The sequence below is a fragment of the Nerophis ophidion genome, linkage group LG11 (genome assembly GCF_033978795.1).
Source record: "Nerophis ophidion isolate RoL-2023_Sa linkage group LG11, RoL_Noph_v1.0, whole genome shotgun sequence".
Lineage (NCBI taxonomy): Eukaryota > Metazoa > Chordata > Actinopteri > Syngnathiformes > Syngnathidae > Nerophis > Nerophis ophidion.
Window position 1 is genome coordinate 18,708,002 of NC_084621.1, and position 22,917 is coordinate 18,730,918.

The 22,917-nt window shown below is 42.6% G+C and overlaps 2 protein-coding genes across 5 annotated transcripts; one reads left to right on the plus strand and one right to left on the minus strand.

The window, feature by feature from the left end:
- Positions 1 to 4,680: 4,680 nt before the first annotated feature.
- ndufa3 (NADH:ubiquinone oxidoreductase subunit A3) lies at positions 4,681 to 13,466 on the minus strand. The gene is made up of 4 exons (XM_061915262.1): positions 13,386 to 13,466; positions 12,924 to 12,998; positions 6,838 to 6,915; positions 4,681 to 4,822 (listed from the first exon to the last, which is right to left on the minus strand). Exons 1-4 carry the CDS (start codon positions 13,429 to 13,431, stop codon positions 4,731 to 4,733), a joined length of 291 nt encoding a protein of 96 aa, XP_061771246.1. The 5' UTR covers positions 13,432 to 13,466; the 3' UTR covers positions 4,681 to 4,730.
- tfpt (TCF3 (E2A) fusion partner) lies at positions 4,819 to 22,595 on the plus strand. Of its 4 annotated transcripts, none has more exons than XM_061915257.1 (7): positions 4,819 to 4,854; positions 15,407 to 15,508; positions 17,156 to 17,278; positions 19,753 to 19,823; positions 19,889 to 19,958; positions 20,023 to 20,160; positions 22,219 to 22,595. In XM_061915257.1, the coding sequence occupies exons 2-7, from the start codon at positions 15,410 to 15,412 to the stop codon at positions 22,291 to 22,293; spliced, it is 576 nt and encodes a 191-aa protein (XP_061771241.1). In that variant the 5' UTR covers positions 4,819 to 4,854; positions 15,407 to 15,409; the 3' UTR covers positions 22,294 to 22,595. The 4 variants fall into 4 exon arrangements, with proteins under 4 accessions (XP_061771241.1, XP_061771240.1, XP_061771238.1 ...); XM_061915256.1 differs by lacking the exon at positions 4,819 to 4,854 and adding an exon at positions 13,488 to 13,704 and having other exon boundaries at positions 15,382 to 15,508; XM_061915254.1 differs by lacking the exon at positions 4,819 to 4,854 and adding an exon at positions 13,489 to 13,704.
- Positions 22,596 to 22,917: the final 322 nt, after the last annotated feature.

Consider the following 22,917-nt stretch of genomic DNA (forward strand, 5'->3'; position numbering starts at 1 on the left):
TGTCTGTCTATATCTCAATCGGTGTCTGTAATCCGAATGTGTACTAATTTGTGTGTCTGTATCTCAATCTGAGAGTGTGTGTGTAATCTGAAGGTGTAATATTTTGTGTGTCTGTATCTCAATTTGTGTGTGTGTGTAATCTGAATGTGTAAGAATTTGTGTGTCTGCATCTCAATCTGTCTGTGTGTAATCTGAATGTGTAAGAATTTGTGTGTCTGTATCTCAATCTGTGTGTGTGTTTAATCTGAATGTGTACTAATTTGTGTGTCTGTATCTCAATCTGTGTGTGTGTAATCCGTAAATGTACTAATTTGTGTGTCTGTATCTCAATCTGTGTGTGTGTAATCCGTAAATGTACTAATTTGTGTGTCTGTATCTCAATCTGAGAGTGTGTGTGTAATCTGAAGGTGTAATATTTTGTGTGTCTGTATCTCAATTTGTGTGTGTGTGTAATCTGAATGTGTAAGAATTTGTGTGTCTGTATCTCAATCTGTGTGTGTGTGTTTAATCTGAATGTGTACTAATTTGTGTGTCTGTATCTCAATCTGTGTCTTTAATCAGAATGTGTACTAATTTGTGTCTGTCATCCGAATGTGTACTAATTTGTGTGTCTGCATCTCAATCTGTGTGTGTGTAATCCAAATGTGTACTAATTTGTGTTTCTGCATCTCAATATGTGCGTCTGTAATCCAAAAGTGTACTAATTTGTCTGTCTATATCTCAATCTGAGAGTGTGTGTGTAATCTGAAGGTGTAATATTTTGTGTGTCCGTATCTCAATTTGTGTGTGTGTGTGTAATCTGAATGTGTAAGAATTTGTGTGTCTGCATCTCAATCTGTCTGTGTGTAATCTGAATGTGTAAGAATTTGTGTGTCTGTATCTCAATCTGTGTGTGTGTGTTTAATCTGAATGTGTACTAATTTGTGTGTCTGTATCTCAATCTGTGTGTGTGTGTGTAATCAGAATGTGTACTAATTTGTGTCTGTCATCCGAATGTGTACTAATTTGTGTGTCTGCATCTCAATCTGTGCGTCTGTAATCCAAGTGTACTAATTTGTGTGTCTATATCTCAATCGGTGTCTGTAATCCGAATGTGTACTAATTTGTGTGTCTGTATCTCAATCTGTGCGTCTGTAATCGAAAAATGTACTAATTTGTGTGTCTATATCTCAATCGGTGTCTGTAATCCGAATGTGTACTAATTTGTGTGTCTGTATCTCAATCTGTGTGTGTCTGAGGCCATGGTTTTCAGTGAGAAAGGGTGGACTGCACCCCTGGAGTCTTAAGTGGAGCTGGGACATCATGGGGAGACTCGGAGATAGGGTGAGGAGCTGGGACATCAATCAATCAATGTTTATTTATATAGCCCCAAATCACAAATGTCTCAAAGGACTGCACAAATCATTACGACTACAACATCCTCGGAAGAACCCACAAAAGGGCAAGGAAAACTCACACCCAGTGGGCAGGGAGAATTCACATTCAGTGGGACGCCAGCGACAATGCTGACTATGAGAAACCTTGGAGAGGACCTCAGATGTGGGCAACCCCCCCCCTCTAGGGGACCGAAAGCAATCATGGGGAGACTCGGAGATAGGGTGAAGAGAGGGACATCGTGAAGAGACTCAGAGATAGGGTGAGGAGAGGGACATCGTGAAGAGACTCAGAGATAGGGTGAGGAGCTGGGACATCATGGAGAGACTCAGAGATAGGGTGAGGAGCTGGGACATCATGGAGGGACTCGGAGATAGGGTGAGGAGCTGGGACATCATGGAGAGACTCAGAGATTGGGTGAGGAGAGGGACATCATGGAGAGACTCAGAGATAGGGTGAGGAGAGGGACATCATAGAGAGACTCAGAGATAGGGTGAGAAGACGGACATCACGGAGAGACTCAGAGATAGGGTGAAGAGCTGGGACATCACGGAGAGACTCAGAGATAGGGTGAGGAGAGGGACATCATGGAGAGACTCAGAGATAGGGTGAGAAGAGGGACATCACGGAGAGACTCAGAGATAGGGCGAAGAGCTGGGACATCACGGAGAGACTCAGAGATAGGGTGAGGAGAGGGACATCATGGAGAGACTCGGAGATAGGGTGAGGAGAGGGACATCATGGAGAGACTCAGAGATAGGGTGAGGAGAGGGACATTATGGAGAGACTCAGAGATAGGGTGAGGAGAGGGACATCATAGAGAGACTCAGAGATAGGGTGAGAAGAGGGACATCACGGAGAGACTCAGAGATAGGGCGAAGAGCTGGGACATCACGGAGAGACTCAGAGATAGGGTGAGGAGAGGGACATCATGGAGAGACTCGGAGATAGGGTGAGGAGCTGGGACATCATGGAGAGACTCAGAGATAGCGTGAGGAGAGGGACATCATGGAGAGACTCGGAGATAGGGTGTGGAGAGGGACATCACTGAGAGACTCAGAGATAGGGTGAAGAGCTGGGACATCACGGAGAGACTCGGAGATAGGGTGAGGAGAGGGACATCACGGAGAGACTCGGAGATAGGGTGAGGAGAGGGACATCACGGAGAGACTCGGAGATAGGGTGAGGAGAGGGACATCACTGAGAGACTCAGAGATAGGGTGAGGAGAGGGACATCACGGAGAGACTCGGAGATAGGGTGAGGAGAGGGACATCACGGAGAGACTCGGAGATAGGGTGAGGAGAGGGACATCACTGAGAGACTCAGAGATAGGATGAGGAGAGGGACATCATGGAGAGACTCGGAGATAGGGTGAGGAGCTGGGACATCATGGAGAGACTCAGAGATAGGGTGAGGAGCTGGGACATTATGGAGAGACTCAGAGATAGGGTGAGGAGCTGGGACATCATGGAGAGACTCAGAGATAGGGTGAGGAGAGGGACATCATGGAGAGACTCGGAGATAGGGTGTGGAGAGGGACATCACTGAGAGACTCAGAGATAGGGTGAAGAGCTGGGACATCACGGAGAGACTCGGAGATAGGGTGAGGAGAGGGACATCACGGAGAGACTCGGAGATAGGGTGAGGAGAGGGACATCACGGAGAGACTCGGAGATAGGGTGAGGAGAGGGACATCACGGAGAGACTCTGAGATAGGGTGAGGAGAGGGACATCACTGAGAGACTCAGAGATAGGGTGAGGAGAGGGACATCATGGAGAGACTCGGAGATAGGGTGAGGAGCTGGGACATCATGGAGAGACTCAGAGATAGGGTGAGGAGAGGGACATTATGGAGAGACTCAGAGATAGGGTGAGGAGAGGGACATCATAGAGAGACTCAGAGATAGAGTGAGAAGAGGGACATCACGGATAGACTCAGAGATAGGGTGAAGAGCTGGGACATCACGTAGAGACTCAGAGATAGGGTGAGGAGAGGGACATCATGGAGAGACTCGGAGATAGGGTGAGGAGCTGGGACATCATGGAGAGACTCAGAGATAGGGTGAGGAGAGGGACATCATGGAGAGACTCGGAGATAGGGTGTGGAGAGGGACAATATGGAGAGACTCAGAGATAGGGTGAGAAGAGGGACATCACTGAGAGACTCAGAGATAGGGTGAAGAACTGGGACATCACGGAGAGACTCGGGGATAGGGTGAGTAGCTGGGAGATCATGGAGAGACAGAGATAGGGTGAGGAGCTGGGACATCACGGGAGACTCAGAGATAGGGTGAGGAGAGGGACATCATGGAGAGACTCGGAGATAGGGTGAGGAGCTGGGACATCATGGAGAGACTCAGAGATAGGGTGAGGAGAGGGACATCATGGAGAGACTCAGAGATAGGGTGAGGAGAGGGACATCACGGAGAGACAGAGATAGGGTGAGGAGCTGGGACATCATGGAGAGACTCAGAGATAGGGTGAGGAGAGGGACATCATGGAGGGACTCAGAGATAGGGTGAGGAGAGGGACATCACGGAGAGACTCGGAGATAGGGTGAGGAGCTGGGACATCATGGAGACTCGTGCCTTTTGGTTGGGGAGCCTTTGGGACTGTGTGAAAAGGGATGGCACTTCAGTGACTTCTGTTGTGGGGTTTTTCTTGTGAACTTTTGGACCTGCCTCCCAGGAGCCTTTTGGCCATGGGGACCTGCTGCTGGGTCTCTGCCACACCAGAGTCTGTTTGGAGAGACTGGAGGAGATGCGGATGAAGAGACATAACTGCAGAGCTGGACAAGCTTCACAGTGTCTTGGCTGAATGATCAGGTATCGGACACCTCGAACGTATCCCCGCTGGACTGAACACTGGTCGAGAGTTGGTGGGCGGGTGAGGGTGGATTTGGCTCTCTTGGTTGCTTTGTTGGGTCCGCTCCTGTCTCTGGCCATGCTCCCCCCACCCCAGCAGTTGGTGGCGTGGAACACCGCAGAGGCCACCACCACGGTGTATGTTTTTGTTTTTTTTGTTATTTTACTTTTGTGGCTGTGTGTAGAAGTGGCTGGTCGCATCAGCTCTGCCTTTTTCGCGTTTACCTGTGTCTCACCTTTTTTGTAAGGGCCGCCGGAAGTTGTCCGACCCGTCAGCGATCCTGTTCTGTTTGACTGCTCTTGAATAAGGTTGTGCTGAAAATCTTAAATTTCCCCTCGGGGATTATTCAAGTATTTCTGATTCTGATAGTGAAAGATTCAAAGTGTGGCCATCATCTCCAAATGCAATCATGTCACAGGGAGTCAGGAAATAATCAGCAGTTTTTCTTCGAACGCACAATTTTACTGACAGGTTGCCAAACGACAGAACCTTACAAATTTATCAACCATTCCAGCGATGGACCTTGAGGGTCACACGGGTGTGCAGGAACGTCGGGCATGTTTCCATCATCTCGCACAGGAACTGCAAGGATGCAAGGGACATGAACGTCTAAGGTAAGTTAAGATGTTTGCTAGTGTGGAGACTCTGCAAGTCAGTTGTGATTACCGTATTCACACCTAAAATCCTTCATTCCCTCAAAACTGGATAATGCGCCTTTTAACCCCAGTTTACCTACCTGACTACGTCAAGGGTTTTGTAGCATTGGACAGACACCAACACTGTCATAAACATGTGCCATATAGTGAGACCACACTAAACAACAATGACAAACACATTTCGGGAGAATATTTGCACCACAACACAACAAATACCCAGAATTCCCTGCAGAACCAACTCTATGGGGACACTACACTATTTCATTCGATATATGGTGTAGTGATAAGTGTGACCAGTAGATGGCAGTCAAACATAAAAGATAAGTCCCAAGTAAACAACAGTAACATTTTATATGTTCCATTGAAAATATAGAACATTACACACGGCACTCCAAAATCTATCAAAATGTTTAAGTAGTAAATGTTTTAGTGCCATTTCTAATGTAAAGTAGTATAAAGTTCTCACTTATATCTGTCAGTAAACTCACCACGAAAGCGCTAAAACATACCGGTGTAGTGAGTTTACATTATTCACCCAAGGAACTTTAATTATTATATTATTGCCTCCCCGGTAACAGTTAGAGATGCTATCTCAGTACAAGCATTTAAGTTCCATCTTAAAACAAATTTTTATACTCTAGCCTTTAAATAGACCCCCTTTTAGACGAGTTGATCTGCCGTATCTTTTCTGCTCTGCCCCCCTCTTCTTCGTGGAAGGTGTGTGGGGGTGGGGTGGGGGGGGGGGGGGGGCACAGGTTCGGTGGCCATGGATGAAGTGCTGGCTGTCCAAAGTGGGGACCCGGGTGGACTTATCCCCTGTGCATCGGTTGGGGACATCTCTGCGCTGTGACCTGTCTCCCCTCGGAATGATCTCCTGCTGAACCCACTATGGACTAAACTCACTATTATGTTAGATCCACTATGGACTGGACTCACTATTATGTTAGATCCACTATGGACTGGACTCACTATTATGTTAGATCCACTAAGGACTAAACTCACTATTATGTTAGATCCACTATGGACAAGACTCACTATTATGTTAGATCCACTATGGACAAGACTCACTATTATGTTAGATCCACTATGGACAAGACTCACTATTATGTTAGATCCACTATGGACCGGACTCTCACTATTATGTTAGATCCACTACGGACTGGACTCACTATTATGTTAAATCCACTATGGACTGGACTCTCACTATTATGTTAGATCCACTTTGGACTGGACTATCACTATTATGTTAGATTCACTTTGGACTGGACTATCACACTATTATGTTTGATCCACTATGGACTGGACTCTCACACTATTATGTTAGGTGTACTATGGACTGAACTCTCACACTATTATGTTAGATCTATTATGGACTGGACTCTCACACTATTATGTTAGATCCACTATGGACTGGACGCTCACTATAGTGTTAGATCCACTATGGACTGGACTCTCACTATAGTGTTAGATCCACTATGGACTGGACTCTCACTATTATGTTAGATCCACTATGGACTGGACTCACTATTATGTTAGATCCACTATGGACTGGACTCTCACACTATTATGTTAGATCTACATGGACTGGACTCTCTCAGATACTGCGCCATTATCTCTTATGTGTGACTGCCATCTACTGGTCACACCATGTACCAAATGAAATAGCTTCGAGGTCGGTAAGCACGACCCAAATGATTCCGTGCATTGGGTTATAAGGCACCTTGTCCAGTTTTGAGAAAATTAAAAGGATTTTAAGTGCGCCTTACAGTCTGAAAAATACGGTAATCCAACTGACCGCAGTTTGGTAAGGCCATTCACACGATCACATGCTTACAGCAGCACACAGACGACAATGCACCAATACAGAGAGCCAGTAGTCGCAGCGTATGTACGCGGCGTCATCTTGGCAAACAAAGGAGCAGGAAAGACAAACAATCATACCTGGGTAGTTGTATGGCACCGCCGCATTCATCATGGCAGAATACTTGGTGGTAGGACTTATAAATGGAAGAATGATACCTGACAAAGGAAGGAGATCATAGTGTTTGCCCCAGTGACTCGACAAATACAGCCGTGGTCAAAAGTTCACATTTGGAACATCACATCATGGCTGTCTTGAGTTTCCAATCATTTTTTTGTGATGTAGTAATTGGAGCACATACTTGTTGCTCACAAAAAACATTCAAGTTTGGTTCGTTTAAGTCAGGACTTTGGGAAGGTCATTCTAAAACCTTCAGTCTAGCCTGATGTACCCATTCCTTTACCATTTTTGACCTGTGTTTGGGGTCATCGTCCTGTTGGGACACCCAACTGTAGCCAAGACCCAACCTCTGGGCTGATGATTTTAGCTTGTCCTGAACAATTTGGTGGTAATCCTCCTTTTTTATTGTCCCATTTACTCTCTGTAAAGCACCAGTTCCATCGGCAAAAAAAAAAACAGGCCCGGAGCATAATACTACCACCACCATGCTTGACAGTAGGTGTGGTGTTCCTGGGATTAAAGGACTCGCCTTTTCTTCTCCAAACATCCATCCATCCATTTTTCTACCGCTTATTCCCTTTTGGGGTTGCGGGGGGCGCTGGTGCCTATCTCAGCTACAATCAGGTGGAAGGCGGGGTACACCCTGGACAAGTCGCCACCTCATCACAGGGCCAACACAGATAGACAGAAAACATTCACACTCACATTCACACACTAGGGCCAATTTAGCTTTGCCAATCAACCTATCCCCAGGTGCATGTCTTTGGAAGTGGGAGGAAGCCGGAGTACCCGGAGGGACCCCACGCATTCACGGGGAGAACATGCAAACTCCACACAGAAAGATCCCGAGCCTGGATCCGAACCCAGGACTGCAGGACCTTCGTATTGTGAGGCAATAACCCCTCTGCCACCGTGAAGCCCTTCTCCAAACATATTGCTGGGTATTGTGGCCAAACAGCTCAGTTTCATCTGACGTCACATGGATGTCTGGAGGAAAATGGAGCTGTTTGGCCACAATACCCAGCAATATGCTTGGAGGAGAAAAGGTGAGGCCTTTAATCCCAGGAACGCCAAACCTACCGTCAAGCATAGTGGCGGTATAGTGTTATGCTCTGGGCCTGTTTTGCTGTCAAATGGAACTGGTGCTTTAAATGGGACAATGAAAAAGGAGGATCACCTCCAAATTCTTCAGGACAAGCTAAAATCATCAGCCCGGAGGTTGGGTCTTGGGGGCAGTTGGGTCTTCCAAGTATACATTTGACCCAGCAGATTTGCTCACATTTTTAGTAGAGCCATAATAAATTCATAAAAGAAGCAAACTTCATGAATGTTTTTTTTGTGAGCAACAAGTATGTGATCCAATCACTACATCACCAAAAAATAAGAGCTGTAGAAATGAATGGAAACCTTAAGACAGCCAGGACATGATGTTCTTTGCAGGTGTATGTACACCAGGGGTGTCCAAACTTTTTCCACGGAGGGCCGCACATGGAAAAATTTAAGCATGCGGGGGCCATTTTGATATTTTTCATTTTCAAACCATAACAAAATATATGGATTTTTTTTTTAATCCTTAGAGCTCCTGTGGAGCATAGAGGGTCTCAGTCACTAAAATGTTGAAAATAAGTAAAAAAAAAAAATTTGTTTTTAATTTAATACTTACAGTAAATTTCTATATCAATTTGAGGGTGATATAAAGTAAAACAAATAAGGTTGTATGCCTTTTCTGTCAAAGACAACTTTTTTTTATAGTAAAACTGAAATATGCAGTATTTAGATAGATGGATAGATAGTCCTTTTTGATTCCTTCAGAAGAGTTCCTTTATTTAGCAATTAAAGCCCTCAAAGATGAATAATGCAGGACACCATTGATTTTAATTATTTAATATTTTTGAGTAATCACAGTGAAAAGTTACATAAAATCCTACTAAATATATTTGAGATCCGAAAGGTTCCCCACTCATAAAATGATGCATTTCTATTAGTTTTTTTTTACTTTTAACACTTAAATTTCAAGATCAACTTCCGATATATCTGTCGATTTCAAAGGCCTACTGAAAGCCACTACTACCCACCACGCAGTCTGATAGTTTATATATTAATGATGCAATAATAACATTGCAACACATGCCAATACGGCCTTTTTAGTTTACTAAATTGCAAATGTTAATTTCCCGGAAGTTTCTTCTTGAAAACGTCGCGTCAAGGCTGTTAGGAAATATGAGCACTGCACACACACACAGCTAAAAGTCGTCTGCTTTAACCGCATAATTACACAGTATTTTGGAGATCTGTGTTGCTGAATCTTTTGCAATTTGTTCAATTAATATTGGAGAAGTCAAAGTAGAAAGATGGAGTTGGGAAGCTTTAGCCTTTGGCCACACAAACACACGGTGATTCCTTGTTTAAAATTCCCGGAGGTGAAACTTTACTCTGGATCACAGCGAACATGGATCCCGACCGAATGTCAACCATCAGGTTTCGGTGAGAAAATTGTGGTAAAAAGTCGCTTCTAACCGGAGATCAGCTGAGCTTGTGCCGCCCATAAAGCTGCCGTTGACTTCCCTGAGACACTCCGCGTCAACATGACACACCCCTCCGACTATCAGGTACTGTTAAACTCACAAAAACACTAGCAACACAATAGAAAGAAAAGGGATTTTGCAGAATTATCTTAGTAAATGTGTCTAAAAACATCTGAATCCGTCCCAATGCAATTGCGTTTTTTTTTACTTGTTTTTTTTAATTCGAGTCCGTCGCTATCAATATCCTCAAACACGAATCTTTCATCCTCGCTCGTATTAATGGGGAAATTGTCGTTTTCTCGGTCCGAATAACTCTTTTTGTTGGAGGCTCCCATTAAAAACTGTGAATATGTGAGGAGCCATCAACATGTGACGTCAGCGTCTGCGACTTCCGGTAAACGCAGGGCTTTTCTGTTAGCACCAAAAGTTGCGAACGTTATCGTGGATGTTCTCTACTAAATCCTTTCAGCAAAAATATGGCAATATCGCAAAATGATCAAGTATGACACATGGAATGGACCTGCTATCCCCGTTTAAATAAGAAAATCTAATTTCAGGAAGCTTTTAAATTCTAACTAGGTGGAAGGCGGCGTACACCCTGGACAAGTCGCCACCTCATCACAGGGCCAACACAGATAGACGGACAACATTCACACTCACATTCACACACTAGGGCCAATTTAGCTTTGCCAATCAACCTATCCCCAGGTGCATGTCTTTGGAAGTGGGAGGAAGCCAGAGTACCCGGAGGGAACCCACGCATTCACGGGGAGAACATGCAAACTCCACACAGAAAGATCCCGAGCCTGGATTCGAACCCAGGACTGCAGGACCTTGGTATTGTGAGGCAATAACCCCTCTGCCACCGTGAAGCCCTTCTCCAAACATATTGCTGGGTATTGTGGCCAAACAGCTGAGTTTCATCTGACGTCACATGGATGTCTGGAGGAAAATGGAGCTGTTTGGCCACAATACCCAGCAATATGCTTGGAGGAGAAAAGGTGAGGCCTTTAATCCCAGGAACGCCATACCTACCGTCAAGCATAGTGGCGGTATAGTGTTATGCTCTGGGCCTGTTTTGCTGTCAAATGGAACTGGTGCTTTAAATGGGACAATGAAAAAGGAGGATCACCTCCAAATTCTTCAGGACAAGCTAAAATCATCAGCCCGGAGGTTGGGTCTTGGGGGCAGTTGGGTCTTCCAAGTATACATTTGACCCAGCAGATTTGCTCACATTTTTAGTAGAGCCATAATAAATTCATAAAAGAAGCAAACTTCATGAATGTTTTTTTTGTGAGCAACAAGTATGTGATCCAATCACTACATCACCAAAAAATAAGAGCTGTAGAAATGAATGGAAACCTTAAGACAGCCAGGACATGATGTTCTTTGCAGGTGTATGTACACCAGGGGTGTCCAAACTTTTTCCACGGAGGGCCGCACATGGAAAAATTTAAGCATGCGGGGGCCATTTTGATATTTTTCATTTTCAAACCATAACAAAATATATGGATTTTTTTTTTAATCCTTAGTGCTCCTGTGGAGCATAGAGGGTCTCAGTCACTAAAATGTTGAAAATAAGTCAAAAAAATTTTTATTTTTTATTTAATACTTACAGTAAATTTCTATATCACTTTGAGGTTGATATAAAGTACAACAAATACGGTTTTATGCCTTTTCTGTCAAAGACAACTTTTTTTTATAGTAAAACTGAAATATGCAGTATTTAGATAGATAGATAGATAGATAGATAGTACTTTATTGATTCCTTCAGAAGAGTTCCTTTATTTAGCAATTAAAGCCCTCAAAGATGAATAATGCAGGACACCATTGATTTTAATTATTTAATATTTTTCAGTAATCACAGTGAAAAGTTACATAAAATCCTACTAAATATATTTGAGATCCGAAAGGTTCCCCACTCATAAAATGATGCATTTCTATTAGTTTTTTTTTTTACTTTTAACACTTAAATTTCAAGATCAACTTCCGATATATCTGTCGATTTTAAAGGCCTACTGAAAGCCACTACTACCCACCATGCAGTCTGATAGTTTATATATCAATGATGCAATAATAACATTGCAACACATGCCAATACGGCCTTTTTAGTTTACTAAATTGCAATTGTTAATTTCCCGGAAGTTTCTTCTTGAAAACGTCGCGTCAAGGCTGTTAGAAAATATGAGCGCTGCACACACACACAGCTAAAAGTGGTCTGCTTTAACGGCATAATTACACAGTATTTTGGAGATCTGTGTTGCTGAATCTTTTGCAATTTGTTCAATTAATATTGGAGAAGTCAAAGTAGAAAGATGGAGTTGGGAAGCTTTAGCCTTTAGCCACACAAACACACGGTGATTCCTTGTTTAAAATTCCCGGAGGTGAAACTTTACTCTGGATCACAGCGAACATGGATCCCGACCGAATGTCAACCAGCAGGTTTCGGTGAGAAAATTGTGGTAAAAAGTCGCTTCTTACCGGAGATCAGCTGAGCTTGTGCCGCCCATAAAGCTGCCGTCGACTTCCCTGAGACACTCCGCGTCAACATGACACACCCCTCCGACTATCAGGTACTGTTAAACTCACAAAAACACTAGCTACACAATAGAAGGATAAGGGATTTTCCAGAATTATCCTAGTAAATGTGTCTAAAAACATCTGCATCCGTCCCAATGCAATTGCGTTTTTTATTACTTTTTTTTTTTAATTCTAGTCCGTCGCTATCAATATCGTCAAACACGAATCTTTCATCCTCGCTCGTATTAATGGGGAAATTGTCGTTTTCTCGGTCCGAATAACTCTTTTTGTTGGAGGCTCCCGTTAAAAACTGTGAATATGTGAGGAGCCATCAACATGTGACGTCAGCGTCCGCGACTTCCGGTAACGCAGGGCTTTTCTGTTAGCACCGAAAGTTACGAACGTTATCGTGGATGTTCTCTACTAAATCCTTTCAGCAAAAATATGGCAATATCACGAAATGATCAAGTATGACACATAGAATGGACCTGCTATCCCCGTTTGAATAAGAAAATCTAATTTCAGTAGGCTTTTAAATTCTAACTATTTAGTTTGTTTTATGCTCTTTCGTCAAAACTTTGATGTTTTTGTATGGCAACAACACACATATGCAATATTTTTTTCCACATAAAACATTTTAAAGTCATAATTTTTAAGTAATAATTAATTATAACATAGATTTTTTTTGTCCTTTTTTTTTTGAGCAATGGAATTAAGAGAAAATAAAGACAAAAGCGAAAAAAAACTGTCTGCATGGCAACTTTGTGTCGACATTGCCACTTTTTCTCATTAGATTTCACCTCATTCCACTTTTTAAAAAATGTTTTCTTTTAATTTTTGCAACACTATCAATTTTGCAATTTTTGCAGAATGTGTGGCGGGCCGGTAAACGATTAGCTGCGGGCCACAAATGGCCCCGGGGCCGCACTTTGGACACCCCTAATGTACACTGTTCATGGCAAGTGTACATGTCCAGCATGTAAACACAGAAGAATAGTTACCCGTCAATCCAATGGCGCACGCAGCAAAGATGACAGGCTCCTTATTCCATGCATTTTTCAAGAAGGCTACAACTCCTGCACAACAACATAAAACATAACAACACAGTAAGTGTAAGTAATTGCTATGACACAGAAAAGGGGTGGGATTAGATAAGCGTTGCTTCTTCCTATTTATTTGCGGACACGTCAAAAGAGAAATGAAAATACGTTAACTGTGTAATCCATAATCTTGAAAGTGTATACATTTTCAAAATAAATGACATGCTATTGTAACGCTAAGCTAATGTTAGCATTACATCCAAGGTCAGGCTACGACTTGCACCGAGTTCCAGTAGCAACACTTCAACAACGATTTGAACTTTAATTGGCTTTAATAGAAATCATTAAGACAACATGCATCGATGCTATGTCGCCGTAAATCAAACATTTAGATATTTCGAAGAACAAAATACGTAAACGAACCCGCCATGTTGGTTTGCGACGCAGTCAGTGGAAGACAGAGGCTCATGGGAAATGTAGTTAGAAGTGACAAAGTTGCGAAGGAACACTGAAGGCTCACGGGAAATGTAGTCTGGGACGCATGTGACGTGTTACTGGTGCGCCCGCTGCGTGTAAACAAAGTAGTGAGCGGGCGGCCACAATAAATGTTGATCTGTTGACTTTAACGCGCTCGCAGCCGCACTTTGATGGAAGTTCGCTTCGTAGAATGTCTTAATACGTTTATTTTTTAACTTTGAAGAGATTTAAGTGCTTTGGGGACTTTGACTGAGTATCCATTGCTGTAAGTGTTCCATACATTACCACGCTAATTCTTGATATGGTGTTTTTTTTTTCCACATCTATATATTTTTTTTCATGACTTTGTTCGTGTATGTTTTATATGAGCACTTCAACTGCGGTGGAAGATTGCTCTTTAATGGTCGTATTTATGATCAAAAGTGTACATACACGTGTAAATAATCAATCAATCAATGTTTACTCATATAGCCCTAAAGGCCTACTGAAATGAGATTTTCTTATTCAAACGGGGTTAGCAGGTCCATTCTTTGTCTCATACTTGATCATTTCGTGATATTGCCATATTTTTGCTGAAAGGATTTAGTAGATAACATCGGCGATAAAGTTCGCAACTTTTGGTCGCTAATAAAAAAAAGCATTGCCTGTACCGGAAGTAGCAAACAATGTGCACGTGACGTCACGGGTTGTGGAGCTCCTCACATCTGAACATTGTTTACAATCGTAGCCACCAGCAGGTAGAGCGATTCGGACCGAGAAAGTGACGATTTCCCCATGTATTTGAGCGAGGATGAGAGATTCGTGGATGAATAAAAGTGAGAGTGAAAGACTAGAAGAAAAAAAAAATAGACTATACAGTGGAAGCGATCCAGATGTTATTAGACAAATTTACTAGGATAATTCTGGAAAATCTCTTATCTGCTTATTGTGTTACTAGTGTTTTAGTGAGATTATATGGTCGTACCTGAACAACCTGAAGGTTGGCCCCGCACCTTTCTTCAGCACCAGTCGATGGGTGGTGGCGATGCCCATCTCAGCCCTTCCCAGGGGTTCCCTCTTCGAAACACAATCTTCCGAAATGATCGCTGCATAATACACTGTACTTAGTGTGTGTGGTCTAATCCAACCGTGTTCGTTTGAACGCTCTGTTCCTTAGTAAAACTTCACCGTCAATGTAAACAATGAAACAGGCGGCCGCAATACACCGCTTCCCACCTACAGCTTTCTTCTTTGACGTCTCCATTATTCATTGAACAAATTGCAAAAGATTCAGCAATACAGATGTCCCTAATACTGTGGAATTATGCGATGAAAAGACACAACTTATAGCTGTGAACGGTTCCGGAACAAAATGTCCTCTACAATCATACCGCAACGTTTTAGCATGATACTTCCACGCGAAATTTAAAATTGCAATTAAATAAACTAAACCGGCCGCATTGGCATGTGTTGCAATGTTAACATTTCATCATTGATATATAAACTATCAGACTGCGTGGTCGGTCGTAGTGGGTTTCAGTAGGCCTTTAAAGTGCAAATGAAAAGACAGCTTTTAGTCATAAGTTTTGCGCTTAAGAAATTAGAACTTCTTTCATATTGTCATTACTGCCACAAGTGGTGTATTATTATACAGACTACAGCTGAAAAACACATATATTACATTCTATGGTTAAACACTGGTATACAGTATATGCCCTCAACATGCCGGAGACCATCTCGTGGCAAAGAAATACACCTAGGGCCCCCGCTACTTCAGTTTTATAGTAAGTTGGTTTTTCATGCTCATTTTTTTTGCTGTTTTTATCTGCCATGCTTGGAAAGCCGGTGGGTGAAGAGCGTGCATACATTAAAGCGCTCCCGGGTTGGGGAACCCTGCTTAACAGAACTTACTAGTGACATGGGTAACTTAATATTGGATGTCCTAATTTCCCATTTTGTCCAGTCACGGTGGAGGCTCGTCTTTGCAGGTAATGGAAGATTTCTCTGGTTTGGCCCTCCCTCCTCTATTTGGGGGTCACATCCTGGAAGCAGAACTGGAGCCTGGTGGTGTGGAACTAGGACCCGGAGAGGTAAAGTAAACGTCATCGCTGTACCGTTATTTATTTCAGTAAAATGGTCGTGTAAAATTTGCAGTCTTTTAAAATGTGTTTAAAGGCCTACTGAAAGCCACTACTACCGACCACGCAGTCTGATAGTTTATACATCAATGATGAAATATTAACATTGCAACACATGCCAATACGGCCTTTTTAGTTTACTAAATTAGAATTGTAAATTTCCCGCGGAGTTTCTTGTTGAAAACGTCGCCGAATGATGACGTGTGCGCGTGACGTCTCGGGTTGGAGGGGACATATTAGCCCAGCACCACTTACGGCTAAAAGTCGTCTCTTTTCATCGCATAATTACACAGTATTTTGGACATCTTTGTTGCTGAATTTTTTGCAATTTGTTCAATTAATAATGGAGACTATAAAGAATAATGCTGTTGTTGGAAAGCGATGGATTGCAGCTGCCTTTAGCACCGAAACACAGCCGGTGTTTCTTTGTTTGTTGTGAAGCTTTAACACAGAGCGGTCAAGCAAACATGTTTCTCTACGTCAACCAGCAAGTTTTTGGATGGGAAAATTGTGATATTAAGTCGGCTCTTACCGGAGACTTCAGTGGATTATGGGACTTCCTCCTGCAGCTCAAAAAGGCAGCTGTGATCTTGGCTCCACGGCTTCTCTGAGAGACACTGCCGTTCACCGCAGCCCTCCGACTTTCATGGTTGACTTTACAATCTCACTAAAACACTATAAAACAATAAGCAGATAAGGGATCTTACAGAATTATCCTAGTAAATGTGTCTAATTACACCTGAAATGGTCCCATTGCCGCCGCCTGGAGCCGTCGCTTTTTCTTTCTTATTTTTTTTGTGCTTCACTCTAACTTTCCTCATCCACGAGTCTTTCATCCTCGCTCAAATTAATGGGGAAATTGTCGCTTTCTCGGTCCGAATAGCTCTTGCTGCTGGAGGCTCACATTATTAACAATGTTCAGATGTGAGGAGTCCTACAACCGGTGACGTCACCCGCACATCGTCTGCTACTTCCGGTACAGGCAAGGCTTTTTTATTAGCGACCAAAAGTTGCGAACTTTATCGTCGATGTTCGCTACTAAATCCTTTCAGCAAAATATGGCAATATCGTGAAATGATCAAGTATGACACATAGAATGGACCTGCTATCCCCGTTTAAATAAGAAAATCTCATTTCAGTAGGCCTTTTAAAATGTTTTACAGACCTCAGTATTTAGGTACAGTGGTGGTCAAAAGTGTAGATACACTTGTAAAGAACATGATGTCATGGCTGTCTTGAGTTTCCAATCATTTCCACAACTCTTATTTTTTTGTGATGCAGTGATTGGAGCACATACTTGTTGCTCACAAAAAACATTCATGAAATGTGCTTCTTTTATGAATTTATTGTAGGCAACATACAAACTTCTGCATACCCCACAATTCACATATGATTTGAACCGTTCCAACATCCACACCCTCTACTCACAGATTCCCGGATTACCAGGAATTTCTCCCCAATGACAATGAATGCGCAATATACAAACCTCTCCACATTCCACCTTTCCACACTCATTTGAACCGTTCCAACATACACTCACCCCGGTTCGCCGCTTGCGCACATAGGGCGTTCACACGCGATTAAACTTTTCGTCTGCAGGTGGAATTGGGACCAAGGAGCAGTGAGCTGCTGGAGAGCGTTACCCAAGAGGACGAGGGGAGACGAGTGCTTGATAAGAGGAAATACCTGACTCTGAACAGACGATGCAAAGAGATTGAACAGGTGCGTTCTTGTTGTACAAACCTTGTTTCCATATGAGTTGGGAAATTGTGTTAGATGTAAATATAAACGGAATACAATTATTTGCAAATCCTTTTAAACCCATATTTAGTTGAATGTGCTACAAAGACAACATATTTGATGTTCAAACTAATAAAACATTTTTTTTTTTGCAAATAATCATTAACTTTAGAATTTGATGCCAACAACACGTGACAAAGAAGTTGGGGAAGGTGACAATAAATACTGATCAATTTGAGGAATGCTCATCAAACACTTATTTGGAACATCTCACAGGTGTGCAGGCTAATTGGGAACAGGTGGGTGCCATGATTGGGTATAAAAACAGTTTCCCAAAAAATGCTCAGTCTTTCACAAGAAAGGATGGGGCGAGGTACACCCCTTTGTCCCCAACTGTGTGAGCAAATAGTCAAACAGTTTAAGAACAATGTTTCTCAAAGTGGAATTGCAAGAAATTTAGGGATTTCAACATCTACGCTCCATAATATCATCAAAAGGTTCAAAGAATCTGGAGAAATCACTCCACGTAAGCGGCATGGCCGGAAACCAACATTGAATGAACGTGACGTGACCTTCGATCCCTCAGACGGCACTGTATCAGAAACCGACATCAATCTCTAAAGGATATCACCACAAGGGCTCAGGAACACTTCAGAAAACCACTGTCACTAAATACAGTTCATCGTTACATCTGTAAGTGCAAGTTAAAGGCCTACTGAAATGAGATTTTCTTATTTAAACGGGGATAACAGGTCCTTTCTATGTGTCATACTTGATCATTTTGCAATTTTGCCCTATTTTTGCTGAAAGGATTTAGTAGAGAACATCGACGATAAAGGTCGCTAATAAAAAGCTTTGCCTGTACCGGAAGTAGCAGACGATATGCGCGTGACGTCACGGGTTGTAGGGCTCCTCACATCTGAACATTGTTTATAATCATAGCCACCAGCAGCAAGAGTGATTGAGAAAGTGACGATTTCCCCATTAATTTGAGCGAGGATGAAAGATTTGTGGATGAGGAAAGTTAGAGTGAAGCACTAGGGGAAATAAGGCGAGGGCAGTGGGAGCGATTCAGATGTTATTAGACACATTTACTAGGATAATTCTGGAAAATCCCTTATCTGCTTATTGTGTTACTAATGTTTTAGTGAGATTATAAAATCATACCTGGGGCGGCATAGCTCGGTTGGTAGAGTGGGCGTGCCAGTAACTTGAGGGTTGCAGGTTCGATTCCCGCTTCTGCCATCCTAGTTACTGCCGTTGTGTCTTTGGGCAAGACACTTTACCCACCTGCTCCCAGTGCCACCCACACTGGTTTAAATGTAACTTAGATATTGGGTGTCACTATGTAAAGCGCTTTGAGTCACTTGAGAAAAGCGCTATATAAATATAATTCACTTCACTTCACTACCTGAAAGTCGGAGGGCTGCGGTGACCGCCAGTGTCTCTGAGAGAAGCCAATGGAGGAACTAAGATGACAGCCGCTGCAGGAGGACGCTAACGCCGCACAAGTCTCCGGTAAGAGCCGACTTAATATCACAATTTTCTCATCCAAAAACTTGCTGGTTGACATGTGGTAGAGAAACATGTTCGCTAAAGCTTCACAACAAACAAAGAAACACCGGCTGTGTTTCGGTTGCTAAAGCAGTTGCAATCCACCGCTTTCCACCAACAGCAATCTTCTTTGACGTCTCCATTATTAATTGAACAAATTGCAAAAGATTCAGCAACACAGATGTCAAAAATATTGTGTAATTATGCGATGAAAAGAGACGACTTTTAGCGGTAAGTGGTGCTGGGCTAAAAATGTCCGCTCAACCAATAACGTCACAAGCATGCGTCATCATTCCGTGACGTTTTCAAGAAGAAACTCAGTGGGAAATTTAAAATTTTAATTTAGTAAACTAAACCGGCCGTATTGGCATGTGTTGCAATGTTAAGATTTAATCATTGACATATAAACTATCAGACTGCGTGGTCGGTAGTAATGGGTTTCAGTAGGCCTTTAACGCTCTACTATGCAAAGCGAAGGCCATTTATCAACAACATCCAGAAACGCCAACTATCAGCGCCGCGTGCAGGTGTCCGTTTATATTTACATCTAACACAATTTCCCAACTCATATGGAAACGGGGTTTGTACATGCAGTCGCCAAATTTGTTTTGCCCAATGCGGCCCCCCAGGTCAAGAAGTTTAGACACCCCTTGTCTCAAAGTTCGTAAATGGAAAGGTTTGCAAATAAAGGGCTTTGTATCAGTCACTCCCTATTCACTGCAAGGGAAGTGTCAAAATAAAAGCGTGGCAATATTGAGATGGTTTCTCCTACAAAACCCAACAAAATGCACATGTGTGTATTTGATTTCTTGTGAGCTCCTGGAAGAAAGTAGAGCAGATGTTATTGTGGTGTGTGCTTGCAATGAGTCTGACCCTGGCTGCTCACCACGGATGCCATGCAGGTGAATCAGAAGATCCTTGGTCGCCTTCATCAAGTCCAAAGACTGACACGACGGTTGAAGAAAGAACGGCGGTAAGAACCTGCGTCCAAAGAAGGATTCTCTCCACTTTGTGTCAACGCTTCTCTCAACCCTGCAGGTTCCTCATGAAGACCCTGGACCACCACGGAGACGACTACCGGAAGGCTGAGCTGAGCGTGCTCCTGGAGGTGGACCACCACGCAGGTCCTGTGAGGAACACGACGGTTTTGATCGGTTTTCCACTTCTTTTAGGATGAGCCCGGAGCCCCTTCAGACACGGCCACAGGGTCCCAGGACGACCTCATCAACGGTTCATCTCCTGCCTTCCATCAAGCCCCCGCCTCCAAGAAGAGAAGACATGCAGCGCCACGCCAAGACAAGGATCACCAAGTAGGTTGGCCCGAGCTTCTTAAAAACAGCAGATAAAACCTGTTTGACTGGTGTTTTTACAGCAGGTCCTCAAAAACAGCATTCTTTGCAGTTGACTCTTAAAAAGAGCAGAGTGCCGCTGTCATGTATAGGATTTGTACAGTATCTCCTTAAAAACAGCAGTAGTGCTATAAAATATGTGATCTTTAACAATATTTTTTGTTACAGTAGGTCCTTAAAAACAGGAGAGCTTTTTTTTTGCAGGCCTTTATAAGGATCTTTGACTAATATTTTTACAGTAAGTCCTTAAAGACAGCAGAGCGTTCCTTTCGCATGCCTGTACAAGGATCTTTGATTAGTGTTTGTACAGTAGGTCCTCAAAAACAGCAGCGTTTTTTTTTGCATGCCTGTGTAAGGATCTTTGACTGGTGTTTTTACAGTAGGTCCTTAAAAACAGCAGAACGTTCTTTTCGAATGCCTGTATAAGGATCTTTGATTAGTGTTTTTACAGTAGGTCCTCAAAAACAGCAGACCTTTCTTTTTGCATGCCTGTATAAGGATCTTTGATTAGTGTTTTTACAGTAGGTCCTTAAAAACATCAGCACTGGTATAAAATATGGGATCCTTGAAAATCATTTTTTTACAGTACGTCCTTAAAAACAGCACAGCGTTCTTTTCGAATGCCTGTATAAGGATCTTTGATTTGTGTTTTTACAGTAGGTCCTCAAAAACCGCAGAGCTTTCTTTTTGCATCCCTGTGTAAGGCTCTTTGACTGGTGTTTTTACAGTAGGTCCTTAAAAACAGCAGAATGTTCTTTTCTAATGCCTGTATAAGGGTCTTTGATTAGTGTTTTTACAGTAGGTCCTCAAAAACAGCGGAGCTTTCTTTTTGCATGTCTGTATAAGGATCTTTGATTAGTGTTTTTACAGTAATGTCTTAAAAACATCAGCACTGGTATAAAATATGGGATATTTGAAAATCATTTCTTTACAGTAGGTCCTTAAAAACAGCAGAGCTTTCATTTTGCAGGCCTTTATCAGGATCTTTGACTAATATTTTTACAGTAAGTCTTTAAAAACAGCAGAGCGTTCCTTTCGCATGCCTGTACAAGGATCTTTGATTAGTGTTTTTACAGTAGGTCTTCAAAAACAGAAGAGCTTTCTTTTTGCATGCCAGTGTAAGGATCTTTGACTGGGGTTTTTACAGTGGGTCCTCAAAAACAGCAGATTTTTCTTTTTGCATGCCTGTGTAAGGATCTTTGATTAGTGTTTTTACATTAGGTTGTTAAAAACAGCAGAGCTTTCTTTTTGCATGACTGTGTAAGGATCTTTGACTGGTGTTTTTACATTAGGTCTTTAAAAACAACAGCACTGTTATACAACATGGGGTCTTTAAGAATCTTTTTTTTTTACTGTAGTTCCTTAAAAACAGCAGTGCTCCTTTTGCCTGCCTGTAAAAGGATCCTTGACTAGTGCTTTTACAGTAGGTCCTCAAAAACAACAGAAGTTTATTTTTGCATGTCTGTATAAGGATCTTTGACTGGTGTTTTTACAGTAGGTCCTTAAAAACAGCAGAGCGTTCTTTTCACATGCTGTATTAGGATCTTTGACTCGTGTACTTACAGTAGGTCTTAAAAAACAGCAGCGCTGCTGTCACATAAATGATTTTTCACTCGCATTCTTTGCAGTTGATTCTTAAACAGAGCAGAGTGCCGCTGTCATGTATGGGATTTTTGACATGCATTTTTGTAGGCGGTCCTTGAAAACAGCAATGTTCCTTTCACATGCTTGTATAGGATCTTTGACTAGCATTTCTTTATACAGTAGGTCCTTAAAAACAGCAGCACTGCAATAAAATATGGGATCTTTGGAAATATTATTTTGTTACAGTTAGGTCCTTAAGAACAGCAGAGTGTTCCTTTCGCATGCCTGTGTAAGGATCTTTGACTGGTGTTTAAATGAAATGTTGACTCAAATGTTTGTGTGTTGACTAGGGAAGTCCTCTACTGTACTGTACTGTAGTGTAGTGTAGTAAAGTGTGCTAAAAGGAAGCTTAAGGGATTGCACTTGTCTTCCCAGACTGAAGCAGACATGTCGGTGCTGGCCGACACACACTTTGGAGAGATGCCCAGTCCCACGTCGCTGTCACACTGACCCTGCGCTACATCTGCTCTCTACAGCAGGTAGACTTTTCCTTCTGATCGTTGATGTCTCAGGATGGCATCACATAATTCAAACGGCGCTCCTTAATGTGTCTGAGAAGTGATTCTGCTGCCACCTTGTGGCCGTGTCCAGCAGTACACCTTGCGGCTGGCCATGTTTTGCCTTGCACGAGAGGTTTCGCACGATTCTGTGAAAACACACAAGTAATCGTGGTAAATGTGTTTCTTTCTGGGTTTTTTTTTATCGTGTTTTGAAATGTTCCTCTTCAATAAAGAAACGTTTAGGGAAAAGTACGATATTTTTAAACATTTCTTTGGGATCTCAAATAACATGAGAAAGTTTACGCTGCCGCAGAAAGAAAGGAAGAAAGGAGGAGGTGTCAGGTTGAAACCCCGGTAACAATTATTAAACAGACAAAAAGCAAGGAATTAAACAGAGACAGAGTTCAGTTTGGCTCATGAGGAGAAACGTCTAGTCTTCCACCACGCTCTGACAAGGGAGTTCTACGCCTTTCTTATTTGGACTTTCTTTCCCTGATTACATTGCATCAGCTGTTTCTAAAGGGAGGAGGGGTCGTAAACAGATGTTGCTCTCGGTCACAAATAGTTCAAAGAA